Consider the following 23787-nt stretch of genomic DNA (forward strand, 5'->3'; position numbering starts at 1 on the left):
TAATCGCAACACTTTCCCAAGGAAAAAATTAAAAAAATTCCGGGCGTTTCAACGAAGGCTTTAAAAAATCGCTAAACATAGAATTGTCGATAAAAAAAAAAATATATATATATATATATCTATTTTCGGGAACGAACTGCCAGCTAGGGAAAATGTCAGGGATTGGAAAAACATGCTATGTAGTTAGATAAATATTTAAACTAAATGTTTGCTAATGAACTTTTTATTTAGTGAAAATTAATGTATGGCTTCCATTAGAAACTTTCTGAGAATAATCGAAGACTACTAAATCAACTCTTTTTTAGAAATATGTCAGGCAGGTACGCCGTGCAACATTTTATGGCCTTAAAAAAGTGCTAAATTTGGACGCGTTGTTAGTTTTCGGTTTCCCATGGGACGCATATTTGCGCCAGCGGTCCTGCTCCATGTATACCCACGACGCGAAACTACCGCGTCTGCCTCCCTCTCATGGAGGGTATGGCGCACGTGCGTTGCGCACCTCAGCCACCTGGGGGCAGGACCGCTGGCGCAAAGGTCTTATTCCGATAGGAAACCGAAATTTAAAAACGCGACCAAAATAAGTGTTCTTCAGAACGCCGAGAAATGATGCGTCTGCCTTAAATCTTCTTAAATTAAGTTGATATAGTGGTTTTTGATGATGCTCAGCAGGTTTCTAATTAAAACAATGCTCATTTTCTAGAATAAAAAAAATGTGATTAGGTAGTTTAGTAATTTATTAAAGGGCAACTCCGCTTCATTTTTGATATTTAGAAAACTATGCAGCCCTCTTCAGTATCATATAGGACGACCCCGTGTCAAATATTACGATCTAATTCCGTCTATATATTTAATAAACTGGCCAGCAAACTTTCAAATGAACCAAGTCGCCGAGATCTGCCAACTCTAGCGTGCGACGTGAGGCGCAATCGTCAGCGCAGTCAATGCGACGGAGTTGGAGCGGCCAACGTTGAGCCACTACGTCAGAGGCATGCTTACGTCATTCTCACGTTTTGTTTGTTTTTGCTTCTCAGAGCGAAATTGAACGATGACGTCATGAGTTTCTCCTCCCGGTGTTGGCTCAACGGGGTCTACGTGATCACCGTAACGCGGATGCGCTAGTTGCGCTGCCTTGCGCGCTTCTCGATCTGCTTCTCCGGTTTCTCCGCTCCCCTTCTCCTCTTTCGTCTTCCCATCTCCCCCTCTCCTCCGGGACATCACCGTCCACGCGCGTGTCCTGTACCTCGCCCCCACGAACGTCACAAGACCACGTGGTTCGACGTGACGTGGCCATGACTCTGACGACACGAGACCAATGTTGCCTGACGCAACCACAGTTTCGGTTTCGGTATCAGCTGATGTTTAAATTAAGATTTCAGAAATAATATTCCACATTTCGCGAATCCGAAGACGTAGAGCTGTTTAGTAGTGCTTTGTGAAATAGAATCACATCTAAGCCTAATTTTTCCGGAATTGAGCGGAGTTTTCCTTTAAGCTAATTAGTATGTTTTCTGGAATTCCTGAAGTCCACCGTGGCTGGCAGCTTGTGCCCAAAAAAGTGCCTAAAAAAAATGAAAAAAAAACAACTTATTTTTAGGGATTTTTTGAAAGCCTTGATTTGGTGATTAGGTCGCGGCCTGACTACTGGTTTATTGTGCTTTGTTTTTCTTCTCTAGATTTGATTTTCAATCACACATGTAATCACGCGTCGAAAGACAGAGACGCCATTGGTCAAATATTTGACGTTTTATTAGCCTCTCGAAAAGTATGGTCCGTGATAGTTTTTTACAATGGTGATGTCGTCGAGGATCTGCCCTTCCTGAAATGGACATAAAGAGACCGTGAACAATTCGGGAGGAACATTGCCGTGTGCGCCCATTCTGACTAGACGAAAATGCGTGAAGACGCTATAGGTAGGAATTGAGACTGATGAAGAACAGCACACAGGTTTAAACTCGGGCTAAAAGCTCGAACAAGAACAATAACAACAACAATGGTAAGTTTGGTTAGAGCACAGGGTCAATGGTCGCAAGGAAAGGCCTCTTCAGTTTCCTTTCAAATCTCGGACAATCTCGGACAGGGTTCATTCATGTCAACGAGTCATTGCACTTCTTGGTCACGGCAAACGCCGCTGTTCTGTTTGCCAGTTTCAACCATAGTATTTATAATCGTTAGAGAAGGCGGCATCGTGCTTTTTTTTCTTTTTTGTTTCTTTTTTTTTTTTTTATAAATGGGGAAAAATTTAACTTGAATATTTCATAGGAGGAGTAGGGAAGCTGGAGCTTCTATGCTTCCCAACTTGATCCAGGCGTTTACTGATTTTGAGATATCGGCCTTTATTTAAGCAGCCCTTGTTGCAAGTTTTGTCGTGGATCACCTAGTATTTCCAGTGAAGAGGGCGCCAATGTCAAATCTTGCCAACGAAATATCCTACGATGCAGGTGAATTGAGTGTATGTTTGTGTTTTGATATTATTTATTTTAATTTTAAGTTCTGAAAAACTGAGAGCACAGCAAGAATTAAGCCCCGAATTTCGGGGAACTAAGAACTAGCAAATATATACTTCGATAAACATAAAATTGTTAAAAAAAGGGGAAAAAAACAACAACGAACAAACGCGGAACCCCATAGATATAACCCATATCTGTCGACAGCGTAAAATGCCTCCGCTACAGAAAAGGCTGCAGCGGAGAAAGAACACGTTGTCGACAGGTAGGCGCCATGTAACCTCGCGACCGAGTCCATAGCTGGAAGAAGTGTAGGGCGCTTGATTTCGCCACGCATAGTTGACGTCTTATAAAAGCAACGGCAACTATCACAAAAAAACGAGAAAAAAAAAACATTTCTACTATTTAATGCGTATATGGGCTCATTCGGAACGCAAGTTCATCCGCTTCTTTTGCATGGGGTTGTGGTGACGTCAAAAGGCCAAGCTCTGATTGGATCCTTCAGTCAGAGCCAATCAGAGCTCGGCGTCTTTCTGACGTCACCACAACCCCCGCAAAAGAAGCAGACGAACTTGTTCTCCGCACAGCAGACGCTACGATCCGATGGAGCCAACCAACCAGCGCGAAAAGTTCATCGTCATGGCGAGTGTGTGGTACGGACCTGTCCCGTTGACTTATCCCTCACCTTCTCTGCTGAGAATTGCTTGAGGTTAAGATGCGTCCTGTTGTGCACCGTCATCACGGTGTAGCCGTAGTCTTTGTATCGCACTGCGCTCCAATTGGCCGGATTGGTCTTGAAGGGATCCAGCCGCTCCTGGCAACCCTGCACTCGCACGCGGAACGGTTTAAACACCATATGAACAAACCGAACCCGAAAGCTCACATTTAAAGACCTAAACACTAGCGATGGGGCTGAGCGGACTACGTCAGTGGAAAAGGGAGTGAAAGAGGCAGAAAGAAAAATGTGGGAGATAAGAATGCAGGAAAAATGAGCTCTACCCAAGTGATGATTAGAAGATTGGTGGAAATTATCTAGGGAAAATTGAATGATGCACACAACTAACTAGCACAGCTGGGGACAGGCGGGACAGAGGGACTCCCACCCGCGTGGCTTCGGCCCAAAGTCTCAACCCTGTCTCCCAGAGGGTCCGGTGCTGGGGTAACGCCGACAAGGTTTGACCAGAGGAAAATTGGCGACTCCCTCGCCGAGAGGGGGGCGGAGGCGGGGGGATGTTTTTTAGGTTTGCTTTGCCCGACCCCTCAAAGGTCATACTGGTGATGGTGATGTCCCACAGTGCCTGGTGATAGTTAGGAGTAGAAAATTGGCTTAAAAGGGCGAGAGGAATTATATGAGCGATAGTGATCCCTGGAGAAGGGGAACAAGGGAGACAAACACAAATCTCCAAACGCAGCTAGGTGACTGGTGCGCGACCGAAAAAATCCGTTTGGTCCATGGTATCGAACCAGGGACCTCTCCATTTCCAGTGGAGCGCTCTACCAACTGAGTTAACCGCGAGTTAGACGTCAGTAGAGCAAACGGGTTTTATCAGCCACCACCAGTCTAACGCCAAGAAGGGTGAACGGCCTGCATTTTTAAGGTTATGATGTTAATGCAATTAATGCAAAGGTGCGAGTTGGACGGAATAAGCGATAAGTCCTGGAGAAGAACAAGGGGGATAAAGGACAAATAGAAATCTCCAAATTCTACTAACGTCTACCACCTGGTTGTCGGTAGAGCGCTTCATTGGAAATGGAGAGGGCCCCGATTCGAAACCAGGCGGATTTTTTCAGCGCGCACCGCTTACCTATAGCTGTGTTTGGAAACTTTGTTTGTCCTTAGTCCCCCTTGTCACCCTTCTCCGGGGATTATTATTCCTTATTCTGCCCAGCTCGCTTGCACCATAAATGCATTAACAGGAATCGTATGTTTGTCTTTTTGGACTTAGGCTAGGTGGGCGCAAGCTTCCGCCCGTTAGAAAGGGTATAGCCATAAAGGCTGTGTTCCAAATCCTACCCAAATGGATCCGAGTCACACCGGCGGGTCATGTCACGTGACAACACAGATTGAAAAGCGCTGAACGCGAGTAAGTTTTGGAACGCCAAGGTACCAAACCTGGAGTAAGATCAAGTAAATTTTGGAACACGGCCTAACATTCATCCATTCATTCACGGGGGATTCAAACGCTACGTCACCGTTTGTTGCCCAAAGCGTTCTCGGAGTATCGAAGCTCCCTATTTTTCTCTAAGCTAAACGATGGCTTCAAAATGTCCAACTTGGTAGAAAGTATACTGTCGAGACCGGTTATAAGGAATTCGTTTATAACGAAATAGCGGCTACAGGGAAGCGATCACGATTTCCCATTCCCTTTCGCACTTCGTTATAACCGAAGTCGGTTACAACGAAATAGCGGATATAGCGAAGTGATTTCCGATTCCCGTTACTTCGTTGTAACCGGTCTTGACACTCGTGACTAGTAAGCAATCGAACCGGCGGTCGTCACCAGTTGCTCAGTGCTCCTGCGTAAACGCTTTATATTGACTTCCAGTTTTATATTTTGTTATAAACGTTTTATATTTTGTCACTTCCAGTATGGGCGATATAAGCGTAACCGTAACCCATTCTCGTTTTGCCTCCCATCTATATTTTTAATATTTTCAGGTTGAAATGCGTGATTATATTTTCGTCGCCCATACCGGATATGCCTACCAGGTGGCTGGAGACCATAGTAAACGAAAAATGTATATATGTTTTACTTTATGTTTTCTCCCGGTTTCAAAATGGCCGACGTCAGCCAATCAGCAAGCTTGATTGTCGAGTTCAAGCTGACGTTATGAAAATGCGGCACTCTGGGAACATTCAGTGACTCTAATGTTAGCCATGTACAAGCACCCGTCCGAAACCTAACTATTATAGAGGTATAGCAAAACCATTATACTCATTGTAACAAAAAGAAGAAAAAAAGAGTAAGAGCTACGGGGCGAGAAATGTCAACCTTGTGCACTGCTTCAAATGGAAACTCAGCGAGCAACTAGCGGCGCTATTCGCCTCGAGATCGAACCGTGTCGCCACCGTGCGGCCGAAGTTGGAAACGCGCGAAAGCGGGGATACCGCCGTGCGTCGTCTGCTACGGGCGCACGCTCAGAGCATGGATCTCGACGACGCAAGCCCCGTTTCAGGCTGAGCTTGACATTCCTTATTAAATGTTTTATATTTTTGTTGCCCTTCCTTCTTACTAAAGGTTTTATTTTATCGTTTCCCATGCGTAGAAATTCAGCAAAGCGATTATTATTAAGTCGGAAGCTTCCATAATCTTAGTGCGTTGGTTTATATACAATCGCTGCAGGGTCCCACGTATTTTTGTTATCTCGCACAAACCGTGGCTTCCATAAAGCATTGAATGTTGAGTGGGTCTGTGGTTTGATTAGAACATTAGCCCGACTGATCGATATCCTTTAATGGACTAATCAATCAATAAATCCGTATGTTGATTTTTCGCCGGTAATATTGCGTAAAAGGCGTTAAAACTACACATTTTTTTTCTGGTTTTACTATGTCATAAATGGCATATTGCATTCCCATTCTAAACTTCACGTTGTGACTCCTACAGAAATGTGAACACGGGAGACTTTTTAGAGTGAAGTATTTTTTTAAAGTTATTATTTAAACGGTATTATCACACTCGGTGAAATGAGAAGCACGCTGAAGTGGTTTACCGTGCAAGCCTGTGTCACAAAAGAAATAAAGACGTCAAAAATATTAAAGCAGGCATTTTTTACTCCTTGCTGACTTTCTCCAGCACAAGACTCCAATTAACCGGCAGAAAAAAAAATTGCAATTAATGCATTTCTTGAATAATGTGAAAGTTAATCGATGAACTGCCCAGTCCCGATATACGTTAGGTGAGGGCGGAGGGAGATCGGAACGTCTCGTGAAGGTCGCTAGCCTTCCTCTGTAAAAGAGTATCACTGCGGCCGATGCTGTCTCTGTCGTGGTGCGCGTCGTTTGTTGGGGTTGCAGAGTCTACTGTGTTTGAATACAAGATTATTTAGCAAGAAATTTATAGCATTAGCCTCTTCACGTTTGCGGCCCTCACCGAGAACATTGAAGCGGGTGAACCCACACTACCGAGAAAAACATTTAATAACAGGAACATTGCTGCGTTGCTCGGTTACACTCGTTTATTACAGTCAAGGTTTCAGTTTCAGTTGTCCTGCCAACCGTGCAGTTTGCAGGGGGGCTATGTTCGACAAATATTTCGTTTCTCTTAAAAAGAAACGTAAGTGACAGAAGTGACAATATCACGTCTGATTGGTTAGAAGCTCAAAAGACGAAAGAGGGAAGTTTCGTCATTTGAGCCTCTAACCAATCAGACGCGATATCGTCACTTCTGTTCTTTAAGTTTCTTTTTAGGAGAAACGAAACATTTGTCGAACATAGCCCCCAGATCTTAACTAGAAGAGACACACCCTCCTCATCGCAACACAGTATATTTGTTCAGACTCCAAAAAACTTACCCACACTATGGCACAGTAAAAGAGCAGAGGAACTCAATAGCATGATAATTTCCAATACAGCGCTAACTTAACTTCATTCTAAATATTTATATTACTGCAAAAGCTAGAAGTTAAAAAACAGCATGGAAGCTGCGATTTCACGGCCCACAGTACCAGTATTATGTTATCTGAGTTAGAATTTATTGGTGTTTTTAATTCCCACTTTAATGAATCGATACACACATTTTAAAAGAAACAAATATTTAACACAAATATTCCAGTTCAGCCGGAGACAGGCATCAGTCGTGGTGATCTATGCTTTCCAACGTCTGCCTAGAGCAGAAGACGCACCCACAGAAGCGATTATATAAATTTAGGCCGCACGCTGGCAACACGATTTGATCTTCACTGAAGCACCGAACAGTACCGCATCCTTTTCCGCTAGAATTGTTTTACCACCGATAGTATGCGACAAAACAAACGCAAGAATCTACGCCGTCTCGCGCGCGAACGTGGAAAGCCTATGGGCGGCCGTTCTCCTATCCCCGCTTTGATGATGATGATAGCGCGACCGTAGCGCCACCTCTAGGTCGATCTCGAGGCCAATAGCAGTGAGCTTCACTCACTGAACCAATGGAGGGTTGTATAGTTTCATCGGCGCTCTTTACACGCTTAGTTTCCGTTTCAAGTTCCCTTCACTGGCTCGGCATCTGGGTAAGAGAAGACAAGGTCAGCGATGGCGGCTGTTTTCTGAAGCGTATGCAAAGCGTCTATTAGCGCCGAGGTGTTTCAGTGGCGCCCTCTTATGGTTTCCATTCGTGACCTCACGACTGGGATTTGCCTCGCCGTGACGTCACCAGTTGTTATCCTGGCTCCTTACCATCAGGTGTGACGACGAGTTCGATGCTGTGTTTAAAAAGCACAGTGGAAGCTAGGAGCCATCGCAATCCGAAACTAACACCGTCAAAGTTGACAATGTGACAGTGCTCATATGCCCATGGTTTGACCAATCGTGGAAAACTGACCGGAGCGACGCTTTTGGTCGCGCACATCCCTAATAGGGAGTATTCACTGGCGGTCATAGCTGTGCGCGCGACTGCTGAGCGCGTGCTGATGGCGAGCTTCCACAGTTCTTCCGCAACGTGCATTCCACACCAGAAAAATTGCCGGTCTTAGCAGTCTATTAATGCTATAGCTCGTTCTGAGCACCCACTCTAAAGAGCGCCCGCAAATATAGACAATTGCAAGCATGGCGCCACAAGTGGTGCCCGATGCGTGCAAGCGCGTGCAACGCGCGGGTGAACGCAGCTTTGGCAAGCTCGTAATCGCACGGGCGTGCCTGCTCGAGCAGAGACATGGCGGCGGCCAGTCGCCCAGCTTGCAATCGTCTATAGCGTCCAGTGAATACTCGATACTCGACGCTCTAACACACCCGCATACACCCAATTCGTAATTTGGGTATCAAGATACTCCATCTCACAAACATCTGCGGTGCAAACAAAGGCATGGGCACGAGCGCGTGCCTTTGAAAAGTGCCTCCTATGCAAATAAGAGTCTTCACACAAACAAAAGCCTTCTGCTGAGCTAAGCTCACGCGCCTGTGCCATAGTTAAAAAAAAAATGGTGTGTGATTGTTTATACAGCCGGAAGTTAGTCTGCCGCAGCTCTGGTGTCTCAGCTGTAGATGAGCAATTTGGCCAGTGCGGTACGACCGCATGCCGGTACGAAGATGCCGGTACGGTGTCAGTACGACCGCATGCCGGTACGATGCTCATCCAGATCGAAACGGGCAGGGGTGGGGGTTGAACCGAGGATTGTCTTTACTGCAGACATTTGTGGGATGGAGTGTATGTTTCAGGTTTTATAAGGACGTGCCTCGTCCTTTTTTTCACCAAAAAGATCGTAAATTTAGTTTTAGAGTTTTGAAGATTAGTCTGAAGGATATACAGTAATATCTTAGAGTAGTAATTAATTAACTACCAAAAAAGCACCGAAAATTCCAGCTCGACATTTTGGTGGCGAGAAAGGTGGCAGTCATTTGCGCTGTTTGATCTACTATATAATCATCCGAACATTTTTTAAAACTTTAGTGTGTCTTGGCAAAGGCGACGAAGTGCACCTGTCGTTTTTGTACATCGCTCTGCGTGGTCGCGCGGTTTGGGAAATGCTCCCCAAAGGCGCTCTGTACATACCGAGGAAACACGTGGGCGACATCAGCACATGTTCATCAACAGAGAGGAAACAAAACATTCGGCGGTGTACAGGACGTATATCTTGAGCAATATTTTGATGGTCACGACTTTGTTGCCTAACGTTATTTCTAAAATAACTATCCATTCTGAAGCAGGTGTTCTGTAAAGTGCGGAAAGGGTTCTACATAGCACTGAATGTACGCTGTGTACGGAGAAGATAGGTTGAAAGAGAAACGCTCGTATTAGAATTTGTTCGCTTTTTAGGTCATCTTCCCCTTAATTTTATTATCACTGTAATGATTCTGACGATAAACATTCTACATTACACTGTACACAACTGTTAGTATGTATGGTTTTGGTAGAATATCTGCCCACATCTTGGATTTCTATAGCTGGACGCGGGGAAAGAAAGACGCCGACACTCAATTCGCTGAACAAGGGACAGGCGGCTACTCCCAATTTGTTTTCACGCGAGAAATAAAGGTCGAGCCCAGCATTCAGAACTTAGGCTGCGAATGACATAACGCGAAAGCACGGTCCCAGTGACCCTGAACACGATGACATCATAGAACTTGAAGGAACGGAGCCTATCAGCCTAGGGGGCGCTATGTGGCACGTTTTGGACTCCCAGGAGACTAGGGAGAAGGAAGTGACGTCAACAACGCTCTTTAAATGTTGATTGCTGGAGTCGCTGATGACGCGTTGCGTGGTGCTGCTAAGATACGTTCATTCACACCTACGTCACTTCCTTCTTCCTAGTCTCCTGGGAGTCCAAAACGTGCAACATAGCGTTCTAACTCGGCAGGCGAAGAAAGCTACGGATCTAGCGAGCCAATCAGAGGGTTGGAGCGAGGCACGTGACCGCTGGAGTCCACCCCTTTTCTGGTGAGCTGTCACGCGGTTCTCCCCTTAGCTTCCGTCGTCTGCCAAGTTATGCCGAAACGGTAAAGGTAATAACTTCACGCTTTGCATCTATACACCCACACAGCCAAGTTTATAACTGAACAGGAAAGCTTACCGCTGATCCAGTTATGATATGAACCGGCGCTCCTGGATTTGTGTAGGGCTTATCGTAGCTTCCGTTGTACACCTGAATGAATTGAAAAACATTTTTTTTTTGTGTGCTCAGGGTTTTTTTATGGAACGTTTCGAGCAATCTGCAAGTTTTTTATGCGTGTGTGTGTGACGAATATGAGAGACTACGAGAGAAATGCATTGAAGCGCGAATAGCCTTGCCTTGCGGTCGTAGACAGGCCAGAGCCTTTCGTAGGAGTGCTCGTGGGCCCAGAACTCGAGATCGACTCCGTACTTGTAGAAGAGGTCTTCCAGCCCGAACAGGTGAACGAGAGGGATGCCCTTGCGGATCTGCGTTTGAGAAGGGTGAGGCACGGGTGTTATGACGTCCCTCAAGGATTCCCCTGGAATGTCCTTCGCCCCACAAACTAGAAGCGGTTTTTGAAAAGAAAAAGAGAAAGCGCGGAAGCTCCTTAATAGACACATTGTCTCACTACATTAGATACTGTTGCCCAGGAACGTCTAGTGGTGGTCAGATTTTCACCAGGGCTCCAGTCTTCGGCAAGAGCTAAGGTGCGACTCCAGCAGGATGGTTATTGGTATGTCTTGAAATTTGACAGCGCAGCCACTTCACCTCTTGTAGTAGGTAGAGTTGTTTAGAAAATTGCATTTACAACAGTGGTGTCATGCCCATAACAAAACCAAAACAACGCGCTAAGACCGATCCCCACATGGCAGTGGAACGCTGATGTACCACACTGTTGACGTTTCGTCGGCTACTTATCGTCTGCTATGAAGAACCGTTTTGACGGTGCGATACAAAATGAGGTGAACACTCTTGTCATCATGCTCTTAGCGTAAAGTCAGCGCTTGATGTGTGTGAACAAGCCTTTCATACTAACGATGCTCTCGCTGAAAGTGCAGTCGTCTCGATCGTCGTTGCTGCAGTACATGGGCCGGTGACCCATGGTTATTATCCATGGCCTCTTGGCTCTGTTCTCGGGCTTCGTCGCCTCCTGGGGGAAGAAAGGCAATCACAACGGGGCAGGAGACCAGCAAGACCACATAATACTTTTAAAGGGGAGACATTTTTTTAAATGGCTTCGTACGTTTAATTGAGAATTAATTTTCTTACTTCGGTACCACTAAAAAGATGATCTGGAAAAATAAAAAAAATAATAAAAATGTTACTTTTGTTTTATTATATAAATTGAATATTTTTCCAACTTAGCGGAAATGCAAATGCAGTTGATCAAGCTGTATAACCTTTCCTAAATTATCTAAAAATATTGTTTAGTACAATTTGACTGCTTATTTTTGTCCTTTTGCTGTCGATGATCGACCCTGTTCGGGCTGTAGCTACTATTTCGGTTTGTGGTAGGGTGACCAACTTCCTGCCGGTGGAATGCGGGACACCCTGACCGCGGGAAGGGGGGGGGGGGGGGGGGGGGAGTAAGAGGAGGACGGTATTTTCACGACTCAAGAAATAAGTATTAAGGGAAATTCACCAACGCGCACCTTCCGAAATCCTGTGCTGTCCGAAAGAATATTATACACCTGAAAATTGTACGCGGCGATTAAACTAAAATAAGTTTCACTCACACTGATATACTTTTGTTTATTTGTAATGGTAAATATTTTATTAAAAGTATCTAAGTTGAAAACAAAAAGCTCGACTGCACCACACCCCAATGCATCGAAGGAAATAAGAAACAGTAAATATGTTTCGTCTTATTGTTTCCTGTCGATACTTACTCTTATATTAACATGCTCCTACACAAAAATAAAACCTTATGTTGTTGTTTTTTTGACCGTTGTGAGCTGCAGGTTTTTTACCTTGTGTGGCTGTCTTCAATTAAAGAAAGCTTTCCACAACAACCCTTTTGCATGATACAGTATGATTTGCAACTAATTACAATAGTTTACTTTTCAGCTTTTGGCGAGCAATTTTCGCTCGCAATATTTTGCCATCAAGGGGAGAGGTGCTGCAAGAACGACGGTTGCTTCGCGCAGTGCTAGGCAAGAAAATGACATACCATCGAGATTCACACATTTATCAGCGACCTCCGCGGTTCCCCGTTGCGCGTTGTTCGGAAGCGCCATAATTTGCGCAGTGAATGTTACGACAATGTGAAATGCGGGACATTTTGAAGATTTGGGAATTTCTCGCGGGACGCGGGACACGAGCCCTCAATGCGGGACAGTCCCGCGAGTCGCGGGACGGGTGGTCACCCTAGTTTGTCGTGTAGGCTAATGTTGGATCTTGCGCCAGTATGGTGAGACATCATCATTCTCATCGCCATCTTACTTTGAGATCTTCCTCGAGCCACTTGAACTGGTTTGCGATCTGTGTGATCCCGTATTCGACGAAAAAGTAGAACTCAGTGGATAGGCCGATGATATGAGCGGGCCCCATGTCGAAGCTGTAAGAAAGAAACAGAAACAGCCAGCTCGTATAGTCCTACTTCGATCTTTTTTAAAACACAAGCACGTAGGAACGCACGTACACTCAACAAACACAAAACCTACTTTGGGTTAGGTTGCTTTTTTCCGAACAAATTTATAACCAAATTTATTGCACGCACACTGCGCCCCGTCGAGACGAATACGCGTGCGTGAAACAAACTTCGCGCTTGGTCAGGTGAATTCGTCTACTTTCAAAATCAAGTAACCCGTTTCTAGGAGAGGCGAGAAACCTGGGGGACATATTCGATCGACGCTGCAATCTCGAATGCCTCGGCACACGTGCCGCGGTTTACGAAAATTGGATCGCTCGTATATATAAGGCTGATCAACGGGCCCACCTCTCGCTGACAGAGTAACCTCACAAAGTTTAGAAAATGTTTCGAGAATTCTTCATATACATGCATGGTGACTATCTGTTGAATTTTTTTTTTGTCTATTTTTACAGCGCGAAAAGGTCAACGTGCTAGCGATCGAGGTTAAACAAATTTCGCGTATAGGCCGCAGGGCAAGACAGGACAGCTTGATTTATGCTTACAGGTTGATACATTGCTCATGAATATAAAACAAGTCAAGCTTATACTTTTTGCTTGAGCCCGAAGCACGGAGACCCGCGGACACAGCGCAAGGTCAGTGCCCCGCACTGGTCTCCTGGTTTCGGATTGACTTCGTTTGTTTCCCTTAAAAAATAGCTGTGTCATAGCTACCTGTTGTGTCGTGGCACTACAATCTAGTATTTAACGTGGATAAACAATTACTTCTAACTGTCTTTGTTAATCTTGCCGACCGAATTTGCCATTCTTTCAAACCAGACAATTTGAGTTCCAATGCAAGTATGCTCGTGGTCACAACAAACTGCGTGCACACTGTCTCCGTTACGGGTAGCCGTGGCTCAAGCCTGTCGCAGTAGCCATCACCATGCTCCTTCACATGCGTCGAAGGGTTCTTTTGTCGAGTCCTGCGTGGTACCTATTCGAAAGCTCATGGATGGTGCGAGGAATATTTTTTGGTTAGGAGTGTAATATGCTCTGGCTATACTCGACGACTCTCCACACAATTGTGTCCGCGATGTAAAACGCGTGCCCGCAGTAATCATTAAAGAAAAAAGAAAAGAAACTACACACGCACAGGAACGCGAGAGAGACCAAGTACCTAAAGAAGTGGTTGTTTATATTGCCGCTCTTGTCCACCATGCTGAACCGATTGACGTAGTTGGAGAAGTTGCTGGAAAATAAAGAAAGCGATTAAGTATATTCCAGTCTTGGCTTTCAGAGTGTCATCCCGCGAAAAGACACTTCGACAGCTTGTTTGTGCACACGATTCGTTTGTACTGGGACGCACTTACTAGCGGTTCTCGTGGTTGCCGACGCAGGTCATGTATGGAACGTACGCGGCCACGGGCTCGATCTGACGCATGAATTCGTCCCCAACACGAGCGTTGTCCTGCGGAGAAACGAAATATTATCGCAGGTTTGCCCCGTGACTGAATTTAGCATCCCACAAATATCCCCCAGCCTCGAACAATTTACTTCGTATCTTAATCACATAAGGTGCGAGGTAGATTACAAAAATAGTGTATTAAGGTAGAGTCAGTGACAGGGTGAGAGCAGCAGGGAGGTCCTTCAGTGCCAGCCTCCAGCGCGAGCTTCCTACCTTCGATAACGCATCGGCGTCTTGCGAGTCTCGAGCGTGCAAGTGCAGCCAAAGCACGGTGGAAGGCAACAAGCGCGTGCAGGAGGCCGGGCATCTGAAAGACAAACCCTTCTGTTCTTATCCTGTCAGCGACCATGGTCTTTGTGGTTTAGATATGCATGTGCCCTCAATGGTGTACGCGTACCCGTGTGGTCGGGTCAACGTTTATCGTGAGACTGTTTGAGAGGGTATCTTAGTGTTTGCGTTGTCTAGACTTAACATCGAGGAAAACGTGGGTCTCGAGTGTTTTTGCTAAGCGGGAGGGATATCAGTAAAAAGGATAATAAAAGGGAGATAAAACCCTGGGCAATCTTTTTTATCATGCTAGAAACAATAAGTTCATCGTGTTTGTACTCACAGAGTCCATATCGTAGGCGAAGTCACCTGAAACAAGAGCGTATTTATTAGTTCATGATATGGTTTAAGAGTACCAGCATTTGACGTATCGCGATCACTAGAGTACTGTAGTAATATGGGCCACGCAGCGGTATGGCCGTGAGTGGGTATGCTCCCATGTACAAAACAAAAATTGGGTCTTGCTACAGGCATTCGTGTAATCAAAGCTGCTCGATGAAAAACGCCAGGATAGCAGCAGTACTGCAACTTTGATATAGTATTTCAAGGCATACCTACTTCTCACAATGTATATAAAAAAGTAAGTTATAGCAGAGGAACCAAGTCAAATTTTTTAATTACTTAGCAATTTGGTCGCATGTATGACGCTTTTCACACTTTGTTGAAACCTACGTTTGTCTGCGTTTGGAAAAAAGAGCCTCGTACCAACTCTCCTAAAAAAAAAAAAAATAGCGAATGCGCTATTTTTTACGTTACAGGCATTCCTTCGATTTCTTTTTTAAATTTTATTTTTGTGAGCACAGCCTCCTTTACAGCTCGCATGTCGCAAGAGAACAGACCCCAGACAATCATGCATGTTACTTTCATCCAATGTGGATCCGGATAATGTCCCATCCAAAATATTTCTTACCCACGGGATATCTTCGAATCTATCATTTCTGTCTGATGGACATTCTCAAAATTCGTCTATCGGCGGACGGTGGACGTCTATAAAATGTTCAAAGGACTTGCTCACTGTCCCCAGATGTCCAAAAAATGTCCAGTTTTTGTTTGGTGGCTATCCTCAGGATACGACTATTTCCTTGGGGGAGGACGTCTACAATACGTCAGGATGACTCCCTTATAGTTTCGACAGGTCTATATTGCTCGAGAAAAATAAACCGGCGGGCCTTGTCAGTTGCGCCCACTATAAAGCAACATGGACTTTGTTTTCCACTTGATCAAGACCCGCCGACTCACCCACGTGGAGCACAGCATCGATGGTTCCTTTCTGGGCTTCCTCCTGGAGGAAAGGAAGGGACTGGGCGTTCACGTTGCCCATGTCTCCGAACACGGCCAGTCGCGGGCTCCAGTGCTGACCGCTCCTCATGGCTCGGAAGAAAAACAGGGAGCTCCAGCCCATGTTGGAACCACAGTGGTACCCTGTGTGCGGACGCCACAGTTCGTTGGGCAGGAGAGACGTTGCTCGATGCGTACGGCGTCGGCAGACATAAATATTAACTGCATTGTAGTATGTTATGGGGAACGCTTAATATGTCCAGGTACTTTGATTTTCCCGCAATTGAACCTGCCTGATTTAATTATAACTGGTTTTATCACATATACGCAAAATCTGACCGTGCGCTATAGGGAATATTCACGGGACGCCATATTGTTGGACGTTGTTTACAGCGTACGCCCAAAACTATCACCCATTTATTGTCTTCTAAGAACCATGATTCTGAATGCGTGGAATGGACGTTGAACGCGCATCCTCTTGCATTCCCCGTAGTCAGTGAAGCCAAAGCTACTGGTTTACCCGTGAGCTCGTGGACCTCGAGCGCCGATCAAAGCTGCTGCTCGCGCTGTACTCGCCTCTTCTGAAATGCCAGAAAAGGTTGTCCTCGAGCATCTTTTTGAGCATGTTCTACGAGCAACGTCCACCAAGATGGCGTCCCGTAAATACAGCCTATACACTCGTTCTTGCTGAGAATTCGCTAATGTGAAATGTGTGCTGCAGAAGCGACGCGCTCAGAAGCAAGGTCACCAGAATGGCCGCTGATGTGACGTCAGTGCAAGCCATGTATTTTACCACAGAGCTCTTGGAGAAGCAAACGCTGTGGTCTACGGAAGGCGACCGTCGCACGAAGAGGTCAAAGATATGTCTAGACCTAGAAATGAATTCTACGGTGTGGCGCTGCTGCATGACGTTTCACTGACGTCACACGCGCGTGATACTCGTTGAGAACGAAGTTCGCGGACTTACTGTACAGGGAGCCGGGTTGGAGGCCGTTCAAGGTAACCCGGTGTATGAAGATGACTCGGCGTTCGGTCCCGCCGTCCTGGAACTTGGTGCTGTTGCCCAGTGCCCTCTGGTCAAGACCCGCTTGTCCAAACTCTACCACTGATTCGTCAGTCGCGTTGAAAGTGGTCCACGTGACGATCATTTGGGTCGGGTCCACTGAGCACAAAGAATACCAATAATCGTTGACCAGTGATCTTTTATATTTTTTTATAGTAATGTTATAACCTTTGAAGTCGGGTTTTAAGACACTTGTATGCTTCAATGATTCTGTGCAGCGCTGTGGGAGGCACGTGGACGAGCGTGGAAATTTAGTAAACGTTTTCGTTGTGCAAGTGTTCGAAATTCTAACAAACACAGCAATGTGCAAAGCAGATGGCGTAGCCAAGGATTCTACAGGAGGCGCTCAGGGGGCTGGATATCGATGACTTGGGTGCGGAGGGGCGGGGGGGGGGGGGGGGGGGGTTCGAAATGCATGTGCATATTATAGGGTTGAAGGTAAAGGTTCGCTCTGGACAAAAATAGCAAACTCTAACCAAGTTTATTAAGTAGCAGTATAGCCGACGTTTCGGGACCGATTCGGTCACTTACTCACGGGTCAGTGCCGGTGGGGACACGCGCGTCGCTATTTGCACGCGCAGATATATGATCTTTGCAAACGTCACGCAGCCCTGAGACATAATCGCTGGGCATAGTGCCCGAGGTGCGGTTTACATTTCCATTTGTTCGTTGGATAAACCAGGACTCGACGAAGCACCGATTTCACCAGTGCCTCTCCAAAGCCAGTACGACGCTCCTTTCGAAGCTTATGTGGCAAGTTTCTTCCGCATGTTCTGCTAGGGCACTAGCTTCCACATCTTTCTTTAGACATCGTCTGTCGCGTGAGCCTCCCTGAGAAGGTTTTTACTCTCTTTAATATATGAAGGGAGCAATCCCCCCACGGTATGCGGTTGACGACACCTTGAGCCTTTTCTTTAAAGGGGTCGATCCTTCGGGATGGGGAGACGGTGTCGGTTAGCGGCCGAGTACGCGGGAAAGGGCTTCGCTGGTGCGGCTGATGTAGGGCGCGCAGACGCGATCGGAAGGGGGTGTGCTGCGCTTTATGGGTAGACTCCTTGACTTTTCGAGCATCTGAAGAATAAACGTTTGAGTTAGCCATACTTGCGGAGATCCGACTTTACAACCTCGATTTCCTCTTGCACACTCTTCTTTGAGGAGCATATGGCGAAAGCGCGACTAAAGAGTGCAGTAGCCACCGGCACTTTATGACACCGGAGATGGTGGGAATCAAACCCTATGTAGTGTGTGTTGGCCTTCTGTAAACAGAGAAGCTCAGTTTGGAGACGCTTCTGGTCACCAGCTTATCCGGGAAGGGAAGGGAACCTTTGTTCTCGCTTTCGAACGTGAATTGTGTAGTCGCATCCACAGAATTTAAGTACTTCCAAAGACGATCCACCTCGCTACTCTTGACGACACAAAGCAGTCGTCAACGTAACACAGGAATGTTCTGGGTTTTGGTTTGAAAGAGTCGAGAGTCTTGCGTTCGATGGCCTTCACAGTGAGGTTTGCCATTGTCACAGATACGGCTGCCCCCATGGTCGCGCCGCTGTAGTGTCTGTAGTGCTTCCCGCCAAATGAAAAGTATGTGCCATCCAAGCAGAGTTCTAGCAGCCGGCAGATCTCATCCGCCCGTCCTCTCCGGCAGTTTTTGCACCTGCCGAGAGAGCACTTTTTGCAACGGACACGGCCAAGGGAACTGGATGCTGGTGAACAATGACACCATGTCGACAGAGACGAGGCTCTCATCGTCACATAGCTCTAGGTCAAGAAGAAGTGACCGGAATTTTGCATATACGTTGGAGTCCTTCCCGTGAGAGGTGAGAGGAGCCTTTGAAGGTAGTTAGAAGCGGCGCGTAGATCTGAAGTCGTGAAGTCCACGATATGTCGAAGAGGTACCCGGCCTTGTTTATCTCGGACAGTGTTGGCCGTTGGGTAAAGTATATCCACAAAGTACTTTAAGTACAAAGTAAACGAGAGGTGATGTACTCTTAGGCGTAGACTTTGGGGGGGAGGAGGCATCGGGGCTCGTGCCCCCCCCCCCCCCCTCCCCTTGGTGAGATCCGGGGGGGGGGGGGGGGGGGGGGGGCAGAGCCCCGGGCCCGGGCCATCATCCTTACCGAGACGCTGTTTACGTGCCATGCAACGAGCTTCTAGTAGTGGCATGTAAACAAAATAACGCCCACGTTGCCTTTATTGACAAAATACATGGGTAATGGAATCCCGGCGTGCTTTCGTTAGCTTCAATCTCCAGTTCTGGCGAAAAGATAACGCGCACCCCCCCACCTCTCCCCGGAGAACTTCGAAGACTGCCTCCCCCCCCCCCCCCTTCCCCGGGAAAATGGAAAGTCTACGCCGCTGGACGTACTTCAAGTAAAGTAGTAAGTGCACTGGATGCAATGTACCTGAAGTAAAGTACTATAAATAAAATGTGCTTTCAAAGTAAAATACAAGTACTTTTTAACACGATATTTCATTATGCTCCTTCATTCCCCTACGTAGTTATTCTTTTTAAATGGTAGACATTGACCGGGCATAATATATATAATACATCGGTGTGGGCAAATAGCAAAGCGTCTCCCCACCGACACTCACCCGTGAGCAAAAGACCGAATAGGTCCCGAAAAGAGCTTGCAATTTCTGTCTGATATTATAGGGTCGGCTGGATTTCGATGGGGTGGGGCACCGTGGGGGGGGGGCGAAAAGTTTATCCACACCTTTTAGAAAAGAAGGCCGTAACGCTTCCAGTGGTTACGTCACAATGTCGGAGAAGGAAGGCGATGGCGCAACTACGTGAGAAACTATCTGGTATCAACGGGAAAAACAGTTTCTTCTTGAGCGGCGCGGTGGTGTTCGTGCGCGTTTATCCGACGTTAACATATTTTTTTAAAAGCGCAGTCTCGTACAATTTATTATATATTTAATATAAACGTAATATACAACCCGTTACCAAGGTTGAAAGTACCGATTTTATTTTTATGATTATCCCCGTAACCGCGGGACTACGTGCAGTCCCTCAGTTCCCCTGACTTTTCGAATGAACCGGCTTCGATGTGACATCTTCTTCCCTCATACGGGCTCCGATTCTGGTAAATTTACGTTGTGTGTGAGCTGCTGGCTGTCTGAAAATGAACGCTGAGACATTTTAAAAGGAAAAAGAACCGAAAAAGAAAAAAAAAAAATCCAGGCATCGCCGCAGGGAACGCACACGAACAAGAGAAGGGTCGGCCTTTCGTCCCACGCTGCTGCCGTTGCTCTCGTGTGTCGTTCTTTTAATTATTCTTTCCTTCTTCCCGTCCTTTTTCTGTCGTCGCCGCATTCTCGAATAGATTTTTTTTGTGTGTGTGTGTGTGTGTGTGCTCGCTTGATACTACGGCATTTACGTGGATTCGTAGAACAAGTCCTGCTACGGTTTGAGTCGCGTGTGTACCAACTAGGCAACGATGACACTGGTCGATTGTCGATGGGCCTGTCTCTAAAAACAGAGAGAGGCTTCTAGGAGTTCATGTTCAACCGTTTTCGTGACAGATATTGTGGGACGTATGGAGACGATCGGCAGGTGAGAAACAACTTATTTACGGGCTTTCTTGGTCATTTAGGACGCGAGTAACGTGCTGCACTCGTTTTTATTTTTTTTTTATCTCGCGATAGATTGGAATCTTGTTTTTCGTCGCTATCTGTGTGCAGTTGCGTCGACATTTGTAAATATGCGTGATAACATGCTAGTTTTCACAGGAAGGTGAATAACAAGTTTGTGTGATTATTGAAAGTGCGCTGTTTGTGCTTATGTGTGTATTTATACTAATGTTATTTAATTGCCTTTACCGCGTTTATTCTAGAATCTTAACTGTACAAAGGAAATAGTTTTATTGTATACAAAATAAGTTATATTTTGTTCTAAGCCAGTTCGAACCCATAGGGAGAATGAATTAGTTAACTGTATATAGTATGTTTAGTACCCCTGCCACATGGATAAGTTAAGTATATTTTCATTAATGATATGGGATTTTATCAGCTCGCGGTTTTGAGATTATACGAGCGTCGCAAGCTGATTTGTCGACCCCATAATGTCTTTCGATCGAAATTACATTAATTTTGCCATGTGACCGGGGTATCATGCAAGAATTCAATGGCTACACGCGATAACATCGCGTACATGATCGTAAGTAACACTTGTCTAGCCGTGTCCGCGTTGATTACGTCTACCTGATTTTTAACTGTGATCTGTTTTATTGTGTCCAATCATTGCGTGTCTCGCCATTTTGTCGAAGTATTTCTGTATAAAATATGCATTCCTATAGCAATAATTGCGTGACTCTCAATGTTTTCGAGTTAAAACAATCACATTTTTCTATAGACGCCTTATACGCATATCTCGTGCCAATTCGTACCGATTATTTAGCGGTGTAATATTTTGCCCGTGTAATAAAATGTTTACTAGGCCCGTTGCCATGTGCAGCTTTCATTTTAGCTAATAAAACATGCGCATGTGACTAAAAGCGCGTTACGACGGCCGATCCACGCGCGTTGCCTTCGCTTCGACGCGCGCCTCCGATGGCCTTCCTTTGTGACGTCACCAGAAGAGCGCTACGGCCTTCTTTTCTAGGAGATTCTATGAGGTGTTGAGTTTACCCCCTGACAGCGCCATTCGTACAAAGCTACGTTTTTTTTTTTTTTTTTTTTTTTTTTTTTGCGCTTGCCATTTTGGTAACATTTCAGATAATTTATTACCTCATCTTCTTTCGCACCCTTGAACCGTAATAAAAATACCTCAAGTTTCTATAGAGGCAGTGATGTTGGTACAATACAAATCTCAAGGCACCTTTTTCTTGTTAATTGTCAAAATTATGGGCGAATGTTACCTGCTCTGCTGACGACAAAAGTGCGGGGCTTATAAGAACCAGCAAAGCCACACCGCTCGCAAACACGCCGCTGGAGAGTCACAAAAAGAAGGCAAAAGATCGCGCTTTTAACATGGAGACTATTAAAAAAAAATTGCCAAGATGACAAAAAAAAAAGGTTTTTGTTTTGCCATCAAACAGCATTCGTGGTTTGTCGCTGTAGTGGGATGGTCGTTGCATGCACTCCACTAGCAACAGCCCAAGCAACCACAAAATACAAACCAGTAACTTACCTCCGTAGGACAGATGAATCTGCTCGGGCTCCACATAGAGAACGGCACCCACTACCGTCTCTCCCACAAGGGCCAAGACAACCATACCGACGGCCTGGACGACAGTGAATGCCATTTCGCCGAGGTCCGACGCTTTGAAGCTCGAGCGTCAGAGATGTCTTCGCTGGTACAACGTGCAGCTTTCCGGGACGGATAGCGTCCTTTAGAACGCGGCTTTCACGAAACAAAGCGGAGACAAACAGACGGCCGGCTCCACAAGGTCAACACATTGAAGAGCAGTCAGGCGAGGTTGCGTTGTCACGAGGCCTGGGTCGTTTGGAGTTTACCCATGTTCACAGGAGGAGATGAGATGTGGGAGATTCATGAAACTCGACCGGAAACCCGAGAGGCTGCGCGCTTATCGGCTTTTCGAGCGATATTTCCCTCTCCATCTTTCGGGAACTCTCTATCATCGTGCAACGCGTCAACGTCGCGCGACTGGCATGCTCCCTAGAGGCAGCGGCGTAGGCGGATGCGGCTTGTTTGCGGGCTTCCGCTGCGTGTCGATCAAGTGAAACACGATACCGTCCTTGTTTTATCGCAACGCTTTCACAAGAAAGAAAAAAAATGAAAGCTCGCACGTGAGGGGGACAGCAGACATATCGTACATATGGCAGACAAGAAGAGAAAGAGACGGATCCCTGTTGCTCCTATGGGGGTTTTGAGCCTGCGTTCCAGAGGTCTCAAGATATTTGCGTGTGGTACGTTGTCATAGGCGTCATAGTCAGGTGTTTATCCACAATTGTAAATCGAAAAATGGAGGGCGGGGGGGGGGGGGGGGGGGGGGATAACACTTTTTTTTGGAGCCGGACATTTCGATGTAGGACGTTTCGGTGTTTTCGGTGCACGGATGTTTCGGTGTACGGACATTTCGGTGGACGGGTGCAAATACGGTGTATGTTTGGAAGTAATTGCTAAAGCAGACAATGCAGGCCTTTGTTAACTTTTATATTTTGCTGCATGAAAGGTACAAGATGTTCTGATATAGATTACAGATTTGTCTTAATTTAGCTGTCTGCTTTTGTCGATTTTGAAAAAGATAGGAAATATAGACATCAACAAGTGAAATAATTACGTCTTCGATCCAACAATAACATTTTCAGAAATTTTAATGCGCGCAAATATATCCGAATACAGTTGTAAAAATTGTCATTATAAAAGAAGTAAGAAAAAAAAAAACACTAAACAATCAATGCATGAAAAGATTTAAGCTTTTTCTTAGCGACATGCATTGATGCAATTTAAGAAAATATAATAAGGATCGTTATTTGTAGATGCAATGATAAAAGTCGTCCATACCGGCTAGAATAGACCCCAAATTTCTAGGAGGGGCTGCTTCTTGCACGCTAATTAAGTACTCGTTGCGGAATGAGCACCCCCATTCCATTCCAACACCATTCTGGGGATATTCCATTCCTTTCAACTTCTAGGTAATGGGCTCATTCTCACACCTGGAATGGCTAAACCGTTCCACATAGTTTTCACGGACGTCTCAGCCGGGACTTGTGGGATATGTCAGCTCCATTGCCAGCTTGCCAGGTACTGACCAGGGGCAGATGCAGGAATTTCCTGAGGGAGAGGCGGGTCAGCTGTTGGTCAGCGTACCATATGTTTAGGAACCCCCTCCCCCCCCCCCCCCCCCCCCTCCCTCGTTTCACGCCCTAAATATTACACATGCAGAAATCAAGAGGGGGGTCAGGACATCCGGACTCCCCTCCCCCTCTAAATCCGCCCCAGGTGCTGACATAGTTTCGGTTTCGGGATCGGCACCGGCAACGTGGGTCGCTGCTGCGTTGGCTGCGTCGCTGCGGCGCACGCGGTGCACGTTTCTTTCTTCTGGTGTGCGGTCGCGGTCGCAGTGGTGCAGTCATGCCGATGTGCGCGATGTTCGGCTGCCAAAGC

At 46.1% G+C, this 23787-nt stretch overlaps 1 protein-coding gene across 1 annotated transcript; it reads right to left on the reverse strand.

Moving 5' to 3' along the window:
• Positions 1–1724: 1724 nt before the first annotated feature.
• Positions 1725–22359, reverse strand: LOC8043983 (acid phosphatase type 7). The gene is made up of 12 exons (XM_029974316.3): positions 21847–22359; positions 16620–16814; positions 15614–15796; positions 14658–14683; positions 13953–14050; positions 13760–13831; positions 12453–12567; positions 11047–11160; positions 10367–10495; positions 10149–10220; positions 3130–3267; positions 1725–1816 (listed from the first exon to the last, which is right to left on the reverse strand). The coding sequence occupies exons 1-12, from the start codon at positions 21959–21961 to the stop codon at positions 1748–1750; spliced, it is 1326 nt and encodes a 441-aa protein (XP_029830176.2). The 5' UTR covers positions 21962–22359; the 3' UTR covers positions 1725–1747.
• Between the last annotated feature and the right edge of the window lie 1428 nt (positions 22360–23787).

Source organism: Ixodes scapularis, unplaced genomic scaffold (assembly GCF_016920785.2).
Source record: "Ixodes scapularis isolate PalLabHiFi unplaced genomic scaffold, ASM1692078v2 PGA_scaffold7__128_contigs__length_106722199, whole genome shotgun sequence".
Lineage (NCBI taxonomy): Eukaryota > Metazoa > Arthropoda > Arachnida > Ixodida > Ixodidae > Ixodes > Ixodes scapularis.

Coding starts and splice junctions, on each gene's coding strand:
- LOC8043983 (XM_029974316.3), bottom strand. CDS start 21,961: ATGGCATTCACTGTCGTCCAGGCCGTCGGTATGGTTGTCTTGGCCCTT. Junction 12,568..13,759: donor ATAAACAACCACTTCTTTAG/GTACTTGGTCTC, acceptor TCTTTCTTACAG/CTTCGACATGGGGCCCGCTC. Junction 10,496..11,046: donor GCACTTTCAGCGAGAGCATC/GTTAGTATGAAA, acceptor TCTCAAACGCAG/ATCCGCAAGGGCATCCCTCT.